The sequence below is a fragment of the Oncorhynchus gorbuscha genome, linkage group LG01 (genome assembly GCF_021184085.1).
Source record: "Oncorhynchus gorbuscha isolate QuinsamMale2020 ecotype Even-year linkage group LG01, OgorEven_v1.0, whole genome shotgun sequence".
NCBI lineage: Eukaryota > Metazoa > Chordata > Actinopteri > Salmoniformes > Salmonidae > Oncorhynchus > Oncorhynchus gorbuscha.
Window position 1 is genome coordinate 9,567,289 of NC_060173.1, and position 25,576 is coordinate 9,592,864.

Below are 25,576 nucleotides of genomic sequence, written 5' to 3' on the forward strand. Positions count from 1 at the left end.
GTATAGTAACTCTACCCACTGCTATTAGACTGTATAGTAACTCTACCCACTGCTATCAGACTGTATAACACCACTCTACCCACTGCTATCAGACTGTATAGTAACTCTACCCACTGCTATTAGACTGTATAGTAACTCTACCCACTGCTATTAGACTGTATAACACCACTCTACCCACTGCTATCAGACTGTATAGTAACTCTACCCACTGCTATCAGACTGTATAACACCACTCTACCCACTGCTATCAGACTGTATAACACCACTCTACCCACTGCTATCAGACTGTATAACACCACTCTACCCACTGCTATCAGACTGTATAGTAACTCTACCCACTGCTATCAGACTGTATAACCCACTCTACCCACTGCTATCAGACTGTATAACACCACTCTACCCACTGCTATCAGACTGTATAGTAACTCTACCCACTGCTATCAGACTGTATAACCCACTCTACCCACTGCTATTAGACTGTATAACACCACTCTACCCACTGCTATCAGACTGTATAACACCACTCTACCCACTGCTATCAGACTGTATAACACCACTCTACCCACTGCTATCAGACTGTATAACACCACTCTACCCACTGCTATCAGACCATATAGTAACTCTACACACTGCTATTAGACTGTATAGTAACTCTACCCACTGCTATTAGACTGTATAGTAACTCTACCCACTGCTATCAGACTGTATAACACCACTCTACCCACTGCTATCAGACTGTATAGTAACTCTACCCACTGCTATCAGACTGTATAGTAACTCTACCCACTGCTATCAGACTGTATAACACCACTCTACCCACTGCTATCAGACTGTATAACACCACTCTACCCACTGTTATTAGACTGTATAGTAACTCTACCCACTGCTATCAGACTGTATAGTAACTCTACCCACTGCTATTAGACTGTATAGTAACTCTACCCACTGCTATTAGACTGTATAGTAACTCTACCCACTGCTATTAGACTGTATAGTAACTCTACCCACTGCTATCAGACTGTATAACACCACTCTACCCACTGCTATCAGACTGTATAACACCACTCTACCCACTGCTATTAGACTGTATAGTAACTCTACCCACTGCTATCAGACTGTATAACACCACTCTACCCACTGCTATAAGACTGTATAACACCACTCTACCCACTGCTATCAGACTGTATAGTAACTCTACCCACTGCTATTAGACTGTATAACACCACTCTACCCACTGCTATCAGACTGTATAACACCACTCTACCCACTGATATCAGACTGTATAACACCACTCTACCCACTGCTATTAGACTGTATAACACCACTCTACCCACTGCTATCAGACTGTATAACACCACTCTACCCACTGCTATCAGACTGTATAACACCACTCTACCCACTGCTATTAGACTGTATAACACCACTCTACCCACTGCTATCAGACTGTATAACACCACTCTACCCACTGCTATCAGACTGTATAACACCACTCTACCCACTGCTATCAGACTGTATAACACCACTCTACCCACTGATATCAGACTGTATAACACCACTCTACCCACTGCTATCAGACTGTATAGTAACTCTACCCACTGCTATCAGACTGTATAACACCACTCTACCCACTGATATCAGACTGTATAACACCACTCTACCCACTGATATCAGACTGTATAGTAACTCTAGCTCTTACATCGTTACTCAAAAAAACTATTTTTATAATCATACTTTAACATGTAAAATTCCATGATGAAAAATGTCCTGTAATGTTTCAAGTTTTCTGTATTCTATTCACGTGTTATGCTTTATGGATTTTACATGAGTATTTTGTCATTCTTAGCTAATTCTGCATTTCTTCAGTTTTATCTGTGAGCAAGACAACATCAAGTCAAACTCAAAACTCAGTTCCAGTCATTGACCCTCGACATAACATGAAAGCAGCTAGCTAGTCATAGTTAGCTTGGGTGCTTGACTGCATTTGTGAGGTCAGAACGCTCTGAATCAACCCAGTCCCTCGACCAGAGCGTCCAATGTGTGCGCTGAACGCTCTGTGAGCGAAACGCTCGGAATTTACTAACGGACAATCTGACAAATCTCCAGAGTGAATTTACACATTGATTGTTTTCTGGATGTAATTCAAGTCAGAGGTAATAAGGTAAAAAAAAAAGTGCTGGGGAATAAATGTTTCACATTTTAGATGTGGTGGAAGTGAGAGTGTCTGCCTCTTTCTTTTTCTTTCACAGGTTCTATCTTTCATGATCAGCCTAATCTTCCCTGAATAAGTCTGTCTCCCCTCTTTCCACGTCCTTCACTCTCTTCAAGCTTCCATTTCACAACGATCTGAATGAATGGGGAGAAAGGAGCCCGAGATGGAACATTGAAATGCACACTTCTCTTTCATGGAGGCACCTGGCTGTCATGACATCCCAATTCCATTAGTCTCTCCACCCCCCCCCCCTCTCTCTCTCTCCCCACATCTCTTTTGCTTTCTCCATCTCTCCACCCCTCCCTCTCTCTTTCTCTCTGTCTCTCTCTCTCTCTCTCTCTCTTGCTTTCTCCATCTCTCCACCCCTCTCTCTCTCTCTCTCCATCAATCTCTCCACCCCCCCCTCTCTCTCTCTCTCTTGCTTTCTCCATCTCTCCACCTCCATATCTCAGCAGCCTGCAGCCTTCTGCCTAATGGTACACTTCTGATGCATTTGACACATACACAAACACATATATCTATCACTATAGATCATTCATAATGGTACACATCTGACATGATGTCAAAATTCCTGGATAACACACACACACACACACACACACACACACACACACACACACACACACACACACACACACACACACACACACACACACACACACACACACACACACACACACACACACACACACACACACACACACACACACACACACACACACACACACACACACCTAAGCCAAATACCTTTAAACTATATAAATACCTTAAAACTCAGTTCAAATTCCCTGTCTTAGGTCAGTTAGGATCACCACTTTATTTTTAAAATTTCAGAATAATAGTAGAGAGAATGATTTATTTCAGCTTTTATTTCTTTCATCACATTCCCAGTGGGTCAGAAGTTTACATACATTCAATTAGTATTTGGTAGCATTGCCTTTAAATTGTTTAACTTGGGTTAAATGTTTCGGGTAGCCTTCCACAAGCTTCCCATTATAAATTGGGTGAATTGTGGCCCATTCCTCCTGACAGAGCTGGTGTAACTGAGTCAGGTTTGTAGGCCTCCTTGCTTGCACACACTTTTTCAGTTCTGGCCACAAATGTTCTATAGGATTGAGGTCAGGGCTTTGTGATGGCCACTCCAATACGTTGACTTTGTTGTCCTTAAGCCATAACTTTGTAAGTATGCTTGGGGTCATTGTCCATTTGAAAGACCCATTTGTTACCAAGCTTTAACTTCCTGACTGATGTTTTGAGATGTTGCTTCAATATATCCACCTAATTTTCCTCCTCATGATGCCACCTATATTGTGAAGTGCACCAGTCCCTCCTGCAGCAAAGCACCCCCACAACATGAAGCTGCCACCCCCGTGCTTCACGGTAGGGATGGTTTTCTTCGGCTTGCAAGCATCCAAACATAACGATGGTCATGGCTGCCAAACAGTTCTATTTTTGTTTCATCAGACCAGAGGACATTTCTCCAAAAAGTATGATCTTTGTCCCCATGTGCAGTTGCAAACCGTGGTCTGCCTTTTCTATGTCGAGCAGTGGCTTCTTCCTGGCCTTTCAGGTTATGTCGATATAGGACTCGTTTTACTGTGGATTAAGGTCACGACGTCAGCCGAAGTCGGTCCCTCTCCTTGTTCGGGCGGTGTTTTCGGCGGTCGACGTCACCGGTCTTCTAGCCATCACTGATCCATTTTTCATTTTCCATTGGTTTTGTCTTGTCTTCCTTTACCCCTGGTTCCAATCCCATCAATGACATGTAGTGTATTTAACCCTCTGTTCCCCCTCATGTCCTTGTTGGAGATTGTTTGATTGTATTATGTGTTGGTGGGCGATGAGTTTTGTACCCACTTTTTATTATAATAATAATATAATAATATAATAATAATAATAATAATATAATAATAATAATAATAATATAATAATAATATAATATGTAATAATAATATATGCCATTTATGAGTTTTATACCCAGTCATTTGCATACATTTATTTTTCCCGGGTCGAAATACCCTTTACAAGCGCCATGCTCTACCAACTGAGCTACAGAAGATCCATTATTTTTGTAATTTTGGTTTTGGAGTTTTGTGAAACACTGATTGAACAACTCCGTTTATACCAAGTTTGAGTCTGCTGCGCCTGCCACCCACAACGCACCCATTACAGATATAGATACTTTTCTACCTGTTTCCTCAAGCATCTTCACAAGGTCCTTTGCTGTTGTTCTGGGATTGATTTGCACTTTTCACACCAAAGAACATTCATCTCTAGGAGACAGAGCGCGCCTCCTTCCTGAGTGGTATGACATCTGCGTGGTCCCATGGTGTTTATACTTTCGTACTATTGTGTTTATACTTGCATACTAGATGAACGTGGTACCTTCAGGCATTTGGAAGTTGCTCCCAATGATGAACCAGACTTGTGGAGGTCTACAAAAAAACATTCTGAGGTCTTTGCTGATTTCTTTTGATTTTTCCATGATGTCAAGAAAAGAGGCACTGAGTTTGAAGTTAGGCCTTAAAATACATCCACAGGTACACCTCCAATTGACTAAAATTATGTAAATTAGCCTATCAGAAGCTTCTAAAGCCATGACATAATTTTAAGGAATTTTACAAGCTGTTTAATCACTCCAACCTAAGTGTACGTAAACTTCCGACTTCAACTGTATCTATCACTATAGATAAATCACAATGGTACACATCTGATATGATGTCAACACTCCTGGATAACACACACACACACACACACACACACACACACACACACACACACACACACACACACACACACACACACACACACACACACACACACACACACACACACACACACACACACACACACACACACACACACACACACACACACACACACACACACACACACACACACACACACACACTCTCTCACACACACACACACACACACACACACACACACACACACACACACACACACACACACACACACACACACACACACACACACACACACACACACACACACACACACACACACACACACACACACACACACACACACACACACACACACACACACACACACTATGTATAAGCAAAAAACACCCAGGACACACAGAGAATACGTGATACGCTCCCTTCGAGAAGAAAAAAATAGAGATGGAGGAAAATCCTCTTCCTAGTATGTGTATGCCAGGGGCGTCGTAAGTTAACCAACAGCAATAGCTACATCCCAAATGGTACCCTATTCCCTATATAGTGCACTACTTTGGACAAGAGCCTTATTGGGTGTAATGCACTATATATGGGAGCAGGGACCAGAGCCCTGGTCTAAAGTAGTGCGCTATATAGGCAATAGGGTACTATTTGGGATGGTTAACTTGGGTAGCAGATTGTCAGGAACACATTATTTGTTATCTCAGGCGAAAGCTGAAAGAAGTCAGGCCCTTCAGATCTTCCCTGTACATTTAAATGCCTTCAAACATGGATTGGAGCTGGTAACTTCAAACACTCCAACCATGAAGTTAATGTTTTGCATGTAGGGCTTTCATTTGATTTGCCGGAAGGGGTCTGATATATCCAGAGCTAAGCAATAATGATCATGGTTATATACAACTGCTACCACAAAAAGTATGATGTTATACACTACCACTACTACAGTAAATGATGGTTAAACACGACAACTACAATAATAATTATGGTTAAACACAACAACTACAATAATAATTATGGTTATATACTACTACTACAATAATAATTATGGTTAAACACAACAACTACAATAATAATTATGGTTATATACTACAACTACAATAATAATTATGGTTATATACTACTACTACAATAATAATTATGGTTATATACTACAACTACAATAATAATTATGGTTATATACTACTACTACAATAATAATTATGGTTATATACTACTACTACTACAATAATAATTATGTTTATATACTACAACTACAATAATAATTATGGTTATATACTACTACTACAATAATAATTATGGTTATATACTACTACTACAATAATAATTATGGTTATATACTACAACTACAATAATAATTATGGTTATATACTACTACTACAATAATAATTATGGTTATATACTACTACTACTACAATAATAATTATGTTTATATACTACAACTACAATAATAATTATGGTTATATACTACTACTACTACAATAATAATTATGTTTATATACTACAACTACAATAATAATTATGGTTATATACTACTACTACAATAAAAATTATGGTTATATACTACAACTACAATAATAATTATGGTTATATACTACTACTACAATAATAATTATGGTTATATACTACTACTACTACAATAATAATTATGTTTATATACTACAACTACAATAATAATTATGGTTATATACTACTACTACTACAATAATAATTATGTTTATATACTACAACTACAATAATAATGATGGTTATATACTACTACTACAATAATGATTATGGTTATATACTACTACTACTACAATTATAATTATGGTTATATACAACTACTACAATAATAATTATGGTTATATACTACTACTACAATAATAATTATGGTTATATACTACTACTACTACAATAATTATAATTATGGTTATATACTACTACTACAATTATAATTATGGTTATATACTACTACTACTACAATAATAATTATGGTTATATACTACTACTACAATTATAATTATGGTTATATACTACTACTACTACAATAATTATAATTATGGTTATATACTACTACTACAATTATAATTATGGTTATATACTACTACTACTACAATAATAATTATGGTTATATACTACTACTACAATAATAATTATGGTTATATACTACTACTAAAATAATAATTATGGTTATATACTACTACTACTAAAATAATAATTATGGTTATCTACTACTACTACTACAATAATGATTATGTTATCTACTACTACTAAAATAATAATTATGGTTATATACTACTACTAAAATAATAATTATGGTTATATACTACTACTAAAATAATAATTATGGTTATATACTACTACTACTACTAAAATAATAATTATGTTTATATACTACAACTACAATAATAATTATGGTGATATACTACTACTACAATAATAATTATGGTTATATACTACTACTACTACAATTATAATTATGGTTATATACTACTACTACAATAATAATTATGGTTATATACTACTACTACTACAATTATAATTATGGTTATATACTACTACTACAATTATAATTATGGTTATATACTACTACTACTACAATAATTATAATTATGGTTATATACTACTACTACTACAATAATAATTATGGTTATATACTACTACTAAAATAATAATAATGGTTATATACTACTACTAAAATAATAATTATGGTTATCTACTACTACTACTACAATAATGATTATGTTATCTACTACTACTAAAATAATAATTATGGTTATATACTACTACTACTAAAATAATAATTATGGTTATCTACTACTACTACTACAATAATGATTATGTTATCTACTACTACTAAAATAATAATTATGGTTATATACTACTACTAAAATAATAATTATGGTTATATACTACTACTAAAAGAATAATTATGGTTATATACTACTACTACTAAAATAATAATTATGGTTATATACTACTACTAAAATAATAATGATGGTTATATACTATTACTACTACAATAGTAATTATGGTTATATACTACAACTACAATAATAATTATGGTTATATACTACTACTACAATAATAATAATGGTTATATACTACTACTACAATAATAATTATGGTTATATACTACTACTACAATAATAATTATGGTTATCTACTACTACTACTACAATAATAATTATGGTTATATACTACTACAATAATAATTATGGTTATATACTACTACTAAAATAATAATTATGGTTATATACTACTACTACTACAATAATAATTATGGTTATATACTACTACTAAAATAATAATTATGGTTATATACTACTACTACTACAATAATAATTATGGTTATATACTACTACTACACTAATAACTATGGTTATATACTACTACTACTACACTAATAACTATGGTTATATACTACTACTACTACAATAATAATTATGGTTATATACTACTAATAAAATAATAATTATGGTTATATACTACTACTACACTAATAACTATGGTTATATACTACTACTACACTAATAACTATGGTTATATACTACTACTACACTAATAACTATGGTTATATACTACTACTACTACTACAATAATAATTATGGTTATATATTACTACTACAATAATAATTATGGTTATATACTACTACTACAATAATAACTATGGTTATATACTACTACTACAATAATAAGTATGGTTATATACTACTACTACTACAATAATAAGTATGGTTATATACTACTACTACTACAATAATAACTATGGTTATATACTACTACTACTACAATAATAACTATGGTTATATACTACTACTACAATAATAATTATGGTTATATACTACTACTACTACAATAATAACTATGGTTATATACTACTACTACACTAATAACTATGGTTATATACTACTACTACTACAATAATAACTATGGTTATATACTACTACTACAATAATAACTATGGTTATATACTACTACTACTACAATAATAAATATGGTTATATACTACTACTACAATAATAATTATGGTTATATACTACTACTACTACAATAATAACTATGGTTATATACTACTACTACAATAATAACTATGGTTATATACTACTACTACTACAATAATAACTATGGTTATATACTACTACTACAATAATAACTATGGTTATATACTACTACTACTACAATAATAACTATGGTTATATACTACTACTACAATAATAACTATGGTTATATACTACTACTACAATAATAATTATGGTTATATACTACTACTACTACAATAATAATTATGGTTATATACTACTACTACACTAATAACTATGGTTATATACTACAACAATAATAACTATGGTTATATACTACTACTACTACAATAATAACTATGGTTATATACTACAACAATAATAACTATGGTTATATACTACTACTACTACACTAATAACTATGGTTATATACTACAACAATAATAACTATGGTTATATACTACTACTACTACAATAATAACTATGGTCATATACTACTACTACAATAATAACTATGGTTATATACTACTACTACTACAATAATAACTATGGTTATATACTACAACAATAATAACTATGGTTATATACTACTACTACTACAATAATAACTATGGTTATATACTACTACTAAAATAATAATTATGGTTATATACTACTACTAAAATAATAATTATGGTTATATACTACTACTAAAATAATAATTATGGTTATATACTACTACTACTAAAATAATAATTATGGTTATATACTACTACTAAAATAATAATGATGGTTATATACTATTACTACTACAATAGTAATTATGGTTATATACTACAACTACAATAATAATTATGGTTATATACTACTACTACAATAATAATAATGGTTATATACTACTACTACAATAATAATTATGGTTATATACTACTACTACAATAATAATTATGGTTATCTACTACTACTACTACAATAATAATTATGGTTATATACTACTACAATAATAATTATGGTTATATACTACTACTAAAATAATAATTATGGTTATATACTACTACTACTACAATAATAATTATGGTTATATACTACTACTAAAATAATAATTATGGTTATATACTACTACTACTACAATAATAATTATGGTTATATACTACTACTACACTAATAACTATGGTTATATACTACTACTACTACACTAATAACTATGGTTATATACTACTACTACTACAATAATAATTATGGTTATATACTACTAATAAAATAATAATTATGGTTATATACTACTACTACACTAATAACTATGGTTATATACTACTACTACACTAATAACTATGGTTATATACTACTACTACACTAATAACTATGGTTATATACTACTACTACTACAATAATAATTATGGTTATATATTACTACTACAATAATAATTATGGTTATATACTACTACTACAATAATAACTATGGTTATATACTACTACTACAATAATAAGTATGGTTATATACTACTACTACTACAATAATAAGTATGGTTATATACTACTACTACTACAATAATAACTATGGTTATATACTACTACTACTACAATAATAACTATGGTTATATACTACTACTACAATAATAATTATGGTTATATACTACTACTACTACAATAATAACTATGGTTATATACTACTACTACACTAATAACTATGGTTATATACTACTACTACTACAATAATAACTATGGTTATATACTACTACTACAATAATAACTATGGTTATATACTACTACTACTACAATAATAAATATGGTTATATACTACTACTACAATAATAATTATGGTTATATACTACTACTACTACAATAATAACTATGGTTATATACTACTACTACAATAATAACTATGGTTATATACTACTACTACTACAATAATAACTATGGTTATATACTACTACTACAATAATAACTATGGTTATATACTACTACTACTACAATAATAACTATGGTTATATACTACTACTACAATAATAACTATGGTTATATACTACTACTACAATAATAATTATGGTTATATACTACTACTACTACAATAATAATTATGGTTATATACTACTACTACAATAATAACTATGGTTATATACTACAACAATAATAACTATGGTTATATACAATAATAACTATGGTTATATACTACTACTACAATAATAACTATGGTTATATACTACAACAATAATAACTATGGTTATATACTACTACTACTACAATAATAACTATGGTTATATACTACAACAATAATAACTATGGTTATATACTACTACTACTACAATAATAACTATGGTTATATACTACAACAATAATAACTATGGTTATATACTACTACTACTACAATAATAACTATGGTTATATACTACAACAATAATAACTATGGTTATATACTACTACTACTACAATAATAACTATGGTTATATACTACAACAATAATAACTATGGTTATATACTACTACTACTACAATAATAACTATGGTTATATACTACAACAATAATAACTATGGTTATATACTACTACTACTACACTATAACTACAACAATAATAACTATGGTTATATACAACAATAATAACTATGGTTATATACTATACTACTACACTAATAACTATGGTTATATACTACAACAATAATAACTATGGTTATATACTACTACTACTACACTAATAACTATGGTTATATACTACAACAATAATAACTATGGTTATATACTACTACTACTACAATAATAACTATGGTTATATACTACAACAATAATAACTATGGTTATATACTACTACTACAATAATAACTATGGTTATATACTACAACAATAATAACTATGGTTATATACTACTACTACTACAATAATAACTATGGTTATATACTACTACTACACTAATAACTATGGTTATATACTACAACAATAATAACTATGGTTATATACTACTACTACTACAATAATAACTATGGTTATATACTACAACTACAATAATAACTATGGTTATATACTACTACTACTATAATAACTATGGTTATATACTACAACAATAATAACTATGGTTATATACTACTACTACTACAATAATAACTATGGTTATATACTACAACAATAATAACTATGGTTATATACTACTACTACTACAATAATAACTATGGTTATATACTACAACTACAATAATAATTATGTTTATCTACTACTACTACTACAATAATAATTATGGTTATATACTACAACAATAATAACTATGGTTATATACTACTACTACAATAATAACTATGGTTATATACTACTACTACTACAATAATAACTATGGTTATATACTACAACTACAATAATAATTATGGTTATCTACTACTACTACTACAATAATAATTATGGTTATATACTACAACAATAATAACTATGGTTATATACTACTACTACTACAATAATAACTATGGTTATATACTACAACAATAATAACTATGGTTATATACTACTACTACAATAATAACTATGGTTATATACTACAACAATAATAACTATGGTTATATACTACTACTACTACAATAATAACTATGGTTATATACTACAACAATAATAACTATGGTTATATACTACTACTACAATAATAACTATGGTTATATACTACAACAATAATAACTATGGTTATATACTACTACAATAATAACTATGGTTATATACTACTACACTAATAATAATTATTGTTACTACTACAACTTTTTTACCTTTATTTAACTAGGCAAGTCAGTTAAGAACAAATTCTTATTTTCAATGACAGCCTGGGAACAGTGGGTTAACTGCCTGTTCAGGGGCAGAACGACAGATTTGTACTTTGTCAGCTCAGGGATTTGAACTTTTCACCTTCCGGTTATTAGTCAAATTCTCTAACCACTAAGCTACCCTGCCGCCCCTGGGTACAATAGTAATTATGGTTATATACTACAATAATGATGATGGTTATATACTTCCCAATGACTCTGCTGTCTTTCAGGTTTTTGGTTTCCCAGACAGTGTTAAATAAAAATAGACCAAAGCTATTTCAATAGCTCTAGCACTAACAAACCTGATTCAAATCAAAGGCTTAATGATGAGTTCATTCATTGAATAAAATGAGTTAATGCTTGGGCAAAAACTTAAATATGCAATATGGGAAACTACGTTAATGTGTTGGTGGTTGTGTCAAGACACACAGTTGAACTCTGACCTCTACTTGTGCCTCAGATGGCTGGTGTGGCCAGATGTGCAGTGTGGCGTGCCTGTCCTTCCCCTCTCTCGTCTCCTCTCTCTCCTCTCTCTCCTCTCTCCCCTCTCTCTTCTCTCTCCTCTCTCATTCTCCTCTCTCTCCCCTCTCCCCTCTCCCTCTCTCCTCTCTCCTCCCCCACTCTCTCTCCTCTCTCTCCTCTCTCCTCTCCTCTCTCTCACCCTCTCTCCTCTCTCTCTCTCTGTCCTCTCTCTCCTCTCCTTCCTTATGGGTTTCGCTTGACTTTGGTCATTTTCACAGCTGCCCTCGTTTCAGCGGTACACTCCATTGCACCTTAAATTACTTCAGCGATCTGAAGCACCGAAATAAAATCCCTGCCCAGCTCATTCACACTGACGATTGCAATACTGTAGCAAGTAAACAAACCATTAACACATTACCCTGACCATTGTAATACCGTAGCAAAGAAACAAACCATTACCACGTTACCCTGACCATTGTAATACTGTAGCAAGTAAACAAACCATTAACACATTACCCTGACCATTGTAATACTGTAGCAAGTAAACAAACCATTATCACATTACCCTGACCATTGTAATACCGTAGCAAGTAAACAAACCATTACCACGTTACCCTGACCATTGTAATACCGTAGCAAGTAAACAAACCATTACCACGTTACCCTGACCATTGTAATACCGTAGCAAGTAAACAAACCATTTCCACATTACCCTGACCATTGTAATACCGTAGCAAGTAAACAAACCATTTCCACATTACCCTGACCATTGTAATACCGTAGCAAACAAACAAACCATTTCCACATTACCCTGACTGTGGAGCAGCTAGAGATGGATATAATGTGGAAGGAAAACTCATAATAGACTCAATCTAGATACTAGATATACTGTATAAGCCCAGTACTGTATGGTACAAGATACACTGTACTGTATAAACCCAGTCTCTCATGACACTAAATACATTGTATATTGTAAAATGTTCTGTAGGTTTTGGTTCTATCTCAACTGGAGAGGGCTGTACTGTACTGTACGTAGCAATAAACCAGATATACACTTCAAATCAGAGCCTGCCCCCTATGCACTATAGATCTAAATGATCTGGTAATAACTCCTCCATTTTGGATCATACGATAGTCTCATATTATATTGGTACTGTATATACAGTATAGCATCTCAGTTCCCCATATTGAATAGACTGTCATAAATATTTATAGATATCCCTGACCTTTAAAGATTTCAAGATCCACTCCATACCATCATATGAATTTCATATTTGCCAAGAATTGAACTTATAAAGGGTTTCTCGAGGGTAGTGAAACCTTGGGCAGCGCCCTGCTCCATCCCAACAGTAAAGAGGCATTTTATCTTCTTCTTCTGTGGTATGTCACAGAGCACCACAGCTTGTCTTCTTCTGTGGTATGTCCCAGAGCACCACAGCTTGTCTTCTTCTGTGGTATGTCCCAGAGCACCACAGCTTGTCTTCTTCTATGGTATGTCCCAGAGCACCACAGCATGTCTTCTTCTGTGGTATGTCACAGAGCACCACAGCTTGTCTTCTTCTGTGGTATATCCCAGAGCACCACAGCTTGTCTTCTTCTGTGGTATGTCCCAGAGCACCACAGCTTGTCTTCTTCTGTGGTATGTCACAGAGCACCACAGCTTGTCTTCTTCTGTGGTATGTCACAGAGCACCACAGCTTGTCCTCTTCTGTTGTATATCCCAGAACACCACAGCTTGTCTTTTTCTGTGGTATGTCCCAGACGACCACAGATTGTCTTCTTCTGTGGTATGTCCCAGAGCACCACAGCTTGTCTTCTTCTGTGGTATGTCACAGAGCACCACAGATTGTCTTCTTCTGTGGTATGTCCCAGAGTACCACAGCTTGTCTTCTTCTGTGGTATGTCACAGAGCACCACAGCTTGTCTTCTTCTGTGGTATGTCACAGAGCACCACAGCTTGTCTTCTGCTGTGGTATGTCACAGAGCACCACAGCTTGTCTTCTTCTGTGGTATGTCACAGAGCACCACAGCTTGTCTTCTTCTGTGGTATGTCACAGAACACCACAGCTTGTCTTCTTCTGTGGTATGTCACAGAGCACCACAGCTTGTCTTCTTCTGTGGTATGTCCCAGAACACCACAGCTTGTCTTCTTCTGTGATATATCCCAGAGCACCACAGCTTGTCTTCTTCTGTGGTATGTCCCAGAGCACCACAGCTTGTCTTCTTCTGTGGTATATCCCAGAACCCCACAGCCTGTCTTCTTCTGTGGTATGTCCCAGACGACCACAGATTGTCTTCTTCTGTGGTATGTCCCAGAGCACCACAGCTTGTCTTCTTCTGTGGTATGTCCCAGAGCACCAGAGCTTGTCTTCTTCTATGGTATGTCCCAGAACACCACAGCTTGTCTTCTTCTGTGGTATGTCACAGAGCACCACAGCTTGTCTTCTTCTGTGGTATGTCCCAGAGTACCACAGCTTGTCTTCTTCTGTGGTATGTCACAGAGCACCACAGCTTGTCTTCTTCTGTGGTATGTCACAGAGCACCACAGCTTGTCTTCTGCTGTGGTATGTCACAGAGCACCACAGCTTGTCTTCTGCTGTGGTATGTCACAGAGTACCACAGCTTGTCTTCTTCTGTGGTATGTCACAGAGCACCACAGCTTGTCTTCTGCTGTGGTATGTCACAGAGCACCACAGCTTGTCTTCTGCTGTGGTATGTCAGAGCACCACAGCTTGTCTTCTTCTGTGGTATGTCACAGAGCACCACAGCTTGTCTTCTTCTGTGGTATGTCACAGAGCACCACAGCTTGTCTTCTGCTGTGGTATGTCACAGAGCACCACAGCTTGTCTTCTTCTGTGGTATGTCCCAGAGTACCACAGCTTGTCTTCTTCTGTGGTATGTCACAGAGCACCACAGCTTGTCTTCTTCTGTGGTATGTCACAGAGCACCACAGCTTGTCTTCTGCTGTGGTATGTCACAGAGCACCACAGCTTGTCTTCTGCTGTGGTATGTCACAGAGTACCACAGCTTGTCTTCTTCTGTGGTATGTCACAGAGCACCACAGCTTGTCTTCTGCTGTGGTATGTCACAGAGCACCACAGCTTGTCTTCTGCTGTGGTATGTCAGAGCACCACAGCTTGTCTTCTTCTGTGGTATGTCACAGAGCACCACAGCTTGTCTTCTTCTGTGGTATGTCACAGAGCACCACAGCTTGTCTTCTTCTGTGGTATGTCACAGAGCACCACAGCTTGTCTTCTTCTGTGGTATGTCCCAGAGCACCACAGCTTGTCTTCTTCTGTGATATATCCCAGAGCACCACAGCTTGTCTTCTTCTGTGGTATGTCCCAGAGCACCACAGCTTGTCTTCTTCTGTGGTATATCCCAGAACCCCACAGCCTGTCTTCTTCTGTGGTATGTCCCAGACGACCACAGATTGTCTTCTTCTGTGGTATGTCCCAGAGCACCACAGCTTGTCTTCTTCTGTGTTATGTCCCAGAGCACCAGATCTTGTCTTCTTCTATGGTATGTCCCAGAACACCACAGCTTGTCTTCTTCTGTGGTATGTCCCAGAACACCACAGCTTGTCTTCTTCTGTGGTATGTCCCAGAACACCACAGCTTGTCTTCTTCTGTGGTGTATCAAAGAGCACAGAGATTATACTCCATAAATGGGAGGGATAAGTATGGGCCTACTCAGACTTGCTGAGAAGAAGCTAAAGTGAGTTAGACTGGGCATCCAGTTGTGGGGGTTACCCCAGTCACAAAGATCTCTCTCTCTCTGCCCTCTCTGTCCTCTCCCTCTCTCTCTGTCCTCTCCCTCTCTCCTGTCTACTCCCTCTTTATATGTTTACATTGCCAAAGCAGTAAAAATTACAATCACAAAAGTTCCAAAAGAATAAAGATATTTGTCTATATACAGTGTTGTAACGATGTGCAAATAGTGAAACGTACAAAAGGGACAATAAATAAAAATAAATATAGGTTGTATTTACAATGGTGTTTGTTCTTCACTGGTTGCCCTTTTCTTGTGGCAATAGGTCACAAATCTTACTGCTGTGACGGCACACTGCGGTATTTCACTCAGTAGATATGGGAGTTTATCAAGATCTGTGTAATCTGTCTCTAATATGGTCATACATTTGGCAGGAGGTTAGGAAGTGCAGCTCAGTTTCCACCTCATTTTATGGGCAGTGAGCACATAGCCTATCTTCTCTTGAGAGCCAGGTCTGCCTATGGCGGCTTTTCTCAATAGCAAGGCTATGCTCGCTGAGTCTGTACATAGTCAAAGCTTTCCTTAATTTGGGGTCAGGTATTCTGCCACTGTGTACTCTCTGTTTAGGGCCAAATAGCATTCTAGTTTGCTCTCTCTCTCTCTCTCTCTGTCCTCTCCCTCTCTGTCCTCTCCCTCTGTCCTCACTCTCTCTGTCCTCTCCCTCTGTCCTCTCCCTCTCTGTCCTCTCTCTCTGTCCTCTCCCTCTGTCCTCACTCTCTCTGTCCTCTCTCTCTGTCCTCACTCTCTCTGTCCTCTCCCTCTGTCCTCTCCCTCTCTGTCCTCTCCCTCTGTCCTCTCCCTCTGTCCTCACTCTCTCTGTCCTCTCCCTCTGTCCTCTCCCTCTCTGTCCTCTCTCTCTGTCCTCTCCCGCTGTCCTCTCCCTCTCTGTCCTCTCTTTCTGTCACCTCTCTCTCTCTCTCTCTCCTCCACCTCTCCTCCTCTCCCCCTGTGTCTGCATGTCTGCTTAAGCACGATCAATGACACATCAGCAGGGGGAGAAGAGTGTCCAGACACTGTCCTGTCTTTACCTCCACAGGATCCAAGGAGAAGGAGGAGGAGGAGGAGATGGAGGAGGAGGAGGAGGAGGAGCAGGGAAGAGGAATAGGAAGCAGTAATTGACTATAGAGTGTTTATGGTGAGGAGATAATTGTAACCAAAAATCTAACAGATCTGATTATGGGGTTTGTTTCAACTGCTAGTAGCTGCCCTGCTGCTACCTCCTCCTGGTATTGGTTTGCTTACTACTTCCCAAATGGCACCATGCTCCCTATATAGTGCACTACTTTTGACCAGGGTCCATAGGGATTAGGGTGCCATTTGGGACGCATGCCATATATCTCTAAACTAGAAAGTTAATATCCATATCAGACCTGCATCAGGATTTGGTTTTCTGTGCTGTGCTTTAAAACAAACTGATCCACACCATCAGAATCAGAATCACTCGATGTATAGGGGTATATATCCTCTGATTGCTTTATGAAGGTTAGAGGAGGGTTAGAGAGGGTTAGAGGAGGGTTAGAGAGGGTTAGAGGAGGGTTAGAGAGGGTTAGAGGAGGGTTAGAGAGGGTTAGAGGAGGGTTAGAGGAGGGTTAGAGGAGGGTTAAAGGAAGTTTAGAGGAGTGTTAGAGGAGGGTTAGAGGAGGGTTAGGGGAAGGTTAGAAGAGGGTTAGAGGAAGGTTAGAGGAGGGTTAGAGGAGGGTTAGAGGAGGGTTAGAGGAAGGTTATAGGAGGGATAGACGAGGGTTAGAGGAAGGTTAGAGGAGGGTTAGAGGAGGGTTAGAGGAAGGTTAGAGGAGTGTTAGAGGAGGGTTAGAGGAGGGTTAGGGGAAGGTTGTAAAAGAGGTTGTTGCTGTAAAAGAGGTTGTTGCTGTAAAAGAGGCCTTTGCTGTAAAATAGCTGCTGTAAAAGAGATAGTTGCTGTAAAAGAGAGTTTCGCTGTAAAATAGGTTGTTGCTGTAAAAGAGGCCTTTGCTGTAAAATAGTTGCTGTAAAAGATGTAGTTGCTGTAAAAGAGAGTTTCGCTGTAAAATAGGTTGTTGCTGTAAAAGAGGCCTTTGCTGTAAAATAGTTGCTGTAAAAGATGTAGTTGCTGTAAAAGAGGTTGTTGCTGTAAAATAGGCCTTTGTTGTAAAATAGTTGCTGTAAAATATGTAGTTGATATAAAATAGGTTGTTGCTGTAAAATAGGTTGTTGCTGTAAAAGAGGCCTTTGCTGTAAAATAGTTGCTGTAAAATAGATAGTTGCTGTAAAATAGGTTGTTGCTTTAAAAGAGATATTTGCTGTAAAAGAGGTCATTGCTGCGAAACATCATGTATTCCCAGTCAACCAATCCGCTGAAATAATGGTTCATTATAATACCACATGGCCATTAATATAAGTGATTTGTAAATGATGATCAATTATTTCTAAATGGTGATAAATTAACATGACACGCAGCACAAATACACACAGATGGTCCTATAATTTAAGGACAATAATTTCCTCTAAACTTGTTTGATGGGTAACCAGCTGCCAGAAACAGAGAGCCTGTTGACTGGTGTGAGTGTGGACAGATGAAAACAAATAGAACCTATTTCATCGTTCTGCTACTAGCCTAGATGTACAGTATTCATGCATCTCAAATGGCATCCTATTCCTTACATACTACCCTACTTTTGACAAGAACCCTATGTGCCCTTGTCAAAAATAGTGCACTATAAAGGGAATAGGGTGCCATTTGAAACGCAATGTTTCCATAATGCATGAACATTACCATTCAGTATGTTTCCATAATGCATGAACATTACCATTCAGTATGTTTCCATAATGCATGAGCATTACCATTCAGTATGTTTCCATAATGCATGAACATTACCATTCAGTATGTTTCCATAATGCATGAACATTACCATTCAGTATGTTTCCATAATGCATGAACATTACCATTCAGTATGTTTCCATAATGCATGAACATTACCATTCAGTATGTTTCCATAATGCATGAACATTACCATTCAGTATGTTTCCATAATGCATGAACATTACCATTCAGTATGTTTCCATAATGCATGAACATTACCATTCAGTATGTTTCCATAATGCATGAATTCATTACCATTCAGTATGTTTCCATAATGCATGAACATTACCATTCAGTATGTTTCCATAATGCATGAACATTACCATTCAGTATGTTTCCATAATGCATGAGCATTACCATTCAGTATGTTTCCATAATGCATGAGCATTACTGTAACTGTCATTACACCTGCCAAGAAGAGTTAAACACATTAGATTCAGTATGTTTGATAATATGGACATTTTCATTCAGCATGTTTCCATAATATGATATGTCACAGTGGTTGAGTGGTCTCTCTCTCCCTCAGTTTCCATAATGCTCATTACCATTCAGTATCTCATCTCTGTCTGTCTGTCTCCATAATGCATGAACATTACCATTCTATCTCTCTCTGCATGAACATTCTCTCTGTTTCTCTCTCTGAACATTCCATTCAGTATGTTTCCTCTCTGAGCATTCCCTGTAACTGTCTACACTCTCTCTCTCAGATCTCTCTCTCATTCTCTCTTTTCTCTCCCCCTCAGTGGCTCTCTCTCTCTCCTCAGTCTCTCTCTCTCTCTCTCTCTCTCTCTCTCTCTCTCTCTCTCTCTCTCTCTCTCTCTCTCTCTCTCTCTCTCTCTCTCTCTCTCTCTCTCCCTCTCTCTCTCTCCTCTCTCTCTCTCTCTCTCCCTCAGTCTCTCTCTCTCTCTCTCTCTCTCTCTCTCTCTCTCTCTCTCTCTCTCTCTCTCTCTCTCTCTCTCTCTCTCTCTCTCTCTCTCTCTCTCTCTCTCTCTCTCTCTCTCCCTCAGTCTCTCTCTCTCTCTCTCTCTCTCTCTCTCTCAGTCTCTCTCTCTCTCTCCCTCAGTCTCTCTCTCTCTCTCTCTCTCTCTCTCTCTCTCTCTCTCTCTCTCTCTCTCTCTCTCTCTCTCTCTCTCCCTCTCTCTCTCTCTCTGGCTCTGTCTCTCTCTCTCTCTCTCTCTCTCTCTCTCTCTCTCTCTCTCTCTCTCTCTCTCTCTCTCTCACTCTCTATTTCTCTCTCTCTCTCTCACTCTCTCTCTCTCTCACACTCTTTCTCTCTCTCTCGCACTCCCGTCATCCTTGTCAGTTGTCATAATTATCTGTGATCATTGGTCCAAAAACCTCCTAACTTTAATTATTAAAACATTCTTCTATAATACCTTCGAAACTTGAATGTGCTACGGGAAGGTGGCTAGAGAACTGTCAAGCCGAGTTGTATTTCTGCTCTCTCTTTTGAGACACGATAAGTAACAGACTTAATGAGGAGCTCGGTGATCGAAGGAGCAACCCGTGTATTTTTTAACACACAAATTAGGAATGGTCTGATTATTTCCAGGCTATGATTTATGTTCACGCTGCATGCTTCATCCAGCCAGCCAGGCAGACACTCACACGGTATTTTGTCTGTATTATTTTTGACGGCAGCAGCACAACACAAGATAGCAGTATAGCAACGAACGCTGGCAGCAAGCGTGGCGTTAAATGAAACGCGAAGGAGGTTTTCAGCACCACGGAGAGCAACTGTCGCAGCACTCGATCTGCGCGCATAATGGAGTGGAAGGCAGAGAGAGAGAGAATTCCCCTCAAAGAACAATCAATCACTCATATAAGCTACTGACTGGATGAGTGCGGTACATCAATATAGGCTACACATTAATTAAAATGATCGCCTTAACCATGATTCATTAACTTATGCAACATCAGCACATCCAGCCGATTGGCTGCGTAGTTCTTTGGCACTCTGGAGACAACGAGGGACGAGTGGAAGAAAGAGTGAGAGAGAGAAAGAGAGAGAGACAGAGAGAGAGAGAGAGAGAGAGAGAGAGAGAGAGAGAGAGAGAGAGAGAGAGAGAGAGAGAGAGAGAGAGAGAGAGACATAGAGGTGTCAATTAGGACCTACACTTTCTAACCCTCATTAACGTTGTCAGTAGGCTCATGAGTGGTCCAATATAGCCAACTGAAACGTGGCTTGGAGTTTCTTTAATCAGTTACGTTTACCAGCCTTACAATACGAGGGTCTATAAATAAAAACATTTACTGTACCATGAAGCTTTCACAGGGTGTGAAATAGTTATGATGGGCATATGTTTCATATGATATAATAGAATAGGCCTAGAATGCAGAAGATTGGGCTTTATCAGTGAGAAACTGCAGTGATACGTGACTGTGGTGTAGGCCTACCAATAACCTCTTTAGTAGCCAAGCTCGTTTCGACACGTTGTGAACTGAACACATTCACAACCACCCTCTCCAAGAGGCAACACCTACCCCAGCGTTGTCATGGTGACAATGGTGTACCAGAAAGCAGCGGGAATGCTGGTGAACTTGGTGGAAGCGGAGCCCTTCTCTGCGTAGAACATCACAGTGGCGAAGATAATGATGGCCATGGTGAGGGAGAAGAGGAGGAAGCCCAGCTCCGAGGCGCAGCTCTTCAGTGTGTAGCCCAGGATACGCAGCCCCGCAGAGTGGCGGGAGAATTTGAAAATCCTGAAAACCCGGAAGACCCTGAGGGTGACGAAAGCCCCGCTCACTTGGTCATTGTCCGTCATGACCAAGCCGATGTAGTAAGGCATGATGGCAACCACGTCGATGATGCTCATCACACTCTTCATAAAGTTGTACCGGCTGGGGGCTGCGATTAACCGTAAGAGGTACTCGATGGTAAAGATCATGACGCAGGCCGTGTCCAGGCAGAAGAAGGCCACTGCGTAACGGTCCCCGCATGAGATCTCCTTGGCGCGGTTGGGGAGGGTTCCACACGGCACCGTCTCCACCACGTTGGCCATGACTGAGATGGCTATGAAAAACCCGGTGACATAGTAGAGGACCAGGGCCGTGGTGCTCGTGTGGGGGTTCTCAAAAGCCCGCCACATGTACTCCCGGAAGGTCATGTTTAGCGGAGCTATATCTTCTTTCTCATCGTCCTCGTCATCTTGCTGCCTCTCCTGGTTCTCGCGCCGCCGGTCCTTGTACTCCTCATAGCAACAGTCGCCAATAATCTCAGGTATGATCCCAAAAAACGACAACTCTTCATCGTAAGCTGCAATACACTCTTGGCGTGGGTAGTGCAGTTTTCCCGTGCGATAGAAATTCAGAATGTGTCTAAAAATATCAGGGTCACGGTCAAAAAAGTACTCTTTTGTTTCCTCGTGGAAAAAGAAATCCCTTTCGGTGCTCCCCAGTAAAGTGTCCGGATAGCGTTCCAAAGTGTTACTCCACGTCTGGAACTTCTGACCGCTGACGTTGAGGATGATAAGTCCCTGGTCTTGGGATTTCTTATTTACCCGGGGAGGAATGGGCATAGGACCGGTAGCAACCGGCATCCATCCTATAGCCGCCGCTCGGGCGAAGGGGAGCCATGCCGCCACTCCTGCAGCCATGCTGACCGGTTGGAACGAGCCGGTGTGTTTTGAACGAACCTGCTGCTTCGGCAATCACAGTGCTATGGCTTGGACATGGATAGGTGAATGGACATCTACAGAGGGGACAATACAAGGGATTAGAATAGCATTGGCAAAACTATATTCAAAAGCTTAAGTTTGTGTTGGTTATAGGCTAATGTGGGTTATTTTAGATGGTCTAATGTTAAAACTAGACTTTTGGTTTGTAATATAGTTGGGGTTGGGGAGTAGAGGATGGCATCAATATACATTGATTTTCAATTAAAGTTGTCAATTGTTTTGTTGCAAAGAATATAAATGGGAACTAAACACACACACATCAGTCTAAATATGAACAATTGAAACAGAAAAAAATATAGATTTAATGAAAATCTTACCATAACTTGTTCTTCACAATGCATAGTCTCCATACGAGTAGCGGTAGTAAACCGGAAGGTTGCGAGTTCAAATCCCCGATCTGACAAGGTACAAATCTGTCGTTCTGCCCCTTGACAGGCAGTTAACCCGCAGTTCCTAGGCCGTCATTGAAAATAAGAATTTGTTCTTAACTGACTTGCCTAGTTAAATAAAGGTAAAATATATTTTAAAAAATAGCCTACTTCTGTTCCACGCGCTTCACTTTACGCCAACAAGCAGGGACAATCCTCCAAGCAAAGCCCTGGTAAATAACGGAGCATCAACAAGTTAGAGAATCAGCCAGTAGTTTCAGCGGTCTCCCTCTATCCACGTTCGATATTCCATCCACCGTTTATCTTTACATCACCCGGTAAGAAAGAGAAAACGGTCAGTTAGCGGTGTCTCTCCGGTGCCTATTTTCTTCCGTTGCAGCTGCTCTGCAATAAAAGCGCAACTAATCTGCTCCTCTCACATCCACTGACTGACTGCAAGACCACCCCCTCAGGAACTGAGCGAGAGTGTGTGGAGAAAAGAGAGGAGACGGGAAAAGATGCAGCGATTAAAAAGGAGTGGTCTCCCCGCAGGTTTAAACATTTCACAACTGGTGGTGTGGTTCGTTAAAACAGATGAACTCATTAATATAAAACGGGAAGTCACGAATTAGGTGTTATCTCCAAAACTGTGAAAGTTATCCGCGACCGACTGGGAGCCTGCTTTGTTTGGATCACTGAAATGCATCGTGATTTCCCGCGATGACTCGTTATGTTTAGTGTAGTGTGTGTCAAGTGCTGTTCGCGTTCGTTACATCATTTTATAACAGTTGGAATATGAGTGAATTATGTTAAATGCTCACTCAGCTATTTTTTCCGTGTATCTTATACGGGTATTTTGCTGAGAAGCCTTGTAATTGTGCTTATAGATCCGCATTGCTTGCTCTTTAGGGTTTTAGGTTGGGTATCTGTAAAGTATCAGGGAGTCATACCGAGACCAAGGTCTCTGTTACAGATGAGCCCCGAGCTACATAAATTACAGAAAATACACTCATCAATATAAATACCAAATGCAAATAGAAAGAGAAACATGGTCATAAAAAACAACCACCTTCATCAGTAATAAGGTCCTCAATCAGCCTTCTGAATTGACCTAGTGACACCAGAACATCACCTTCATCAGTAATAAGGTCCTTAATCAGCCTTCTGAATCGACCTAGTGACACCAGAACATCACCTTCATCAGTAATAAGGTCCTTAATCAGCCTTCTGAATCGACCTAGTGACACCAGAACATCACCTTCATCAGTAATAAGATCCTCAATCAGCCTTCTGAATTGACCTAGTGACACCAGAACATCACCTTCATCAGTAATAAGATCCTCAATCAGCCTTCTGAATCGACCTAGTGACACCAGAACATCACCTTCATCAGTAATAAGATCCTCAATCAGCCTTCTGAATTGACCTAGTGACACCAGAACATCACCTTCATCAGTAATAAGGTCCTCAATCAGCCTTCTGAATTGACCTAGTGACACCAGGACCTATTTCTATAAGAATAAGTGAAATTTTTAACCTACTCATCAATATGCTTTTTAAAAGACAGCTTTTCATCTTTCCGAGATGCCCAGATGTTTGAAATCACGGACATGATCAATATGTACACCGTCCAAAGTACATATGCTAAAATCATCAGTAATTTGTATGTGTTCCGGAGAACAATATATACTTAGTTTTACCTGCATTCAATATTAATTTCAGGCCATTAATGTTTTTCTGTAATACAATGAAGGCAGACAGTAGTTCAGATAGAGCCTGGTCAGCTGTGGGGGCA

The 25,576-nt window shown here is 37.7% G+C and overlaps 1 protein-coding gene across 1 annotated transcript in view; it reads right to left on the reverse strand.

The window, feature by feature from the left end:
* Positions 1 to 24,212, reverse strand: part of LOC123996538 (potassium voltage-gated channel subfamily D member 2-like) — a 158,979-nt gene extending 134,767 nt beyond the window's left edge. The window contains exons 1-2 of the mRNA XM_046299989.1: positions 23,731 to 24,212; positions 22,221 to 23,427 (exon numbers count right to left, since the gene is read on the reverse strand). Of these exons, the coding sequence (XP_046155945.1) occupies positions 22,221 to 23,332 (1,112 nt within the window). The 5' untranslated portion in view covers positions 23,333 to 23,427; positions 23,731 to 24,212. The remainder of the gene's footprint in view (positions 1 to 22,220; positions 23,428 to 23,730) is intronic.
* Between the last annotated feature and the right edge of the window lie 1,364 nt (positions 24,213 to 25,576).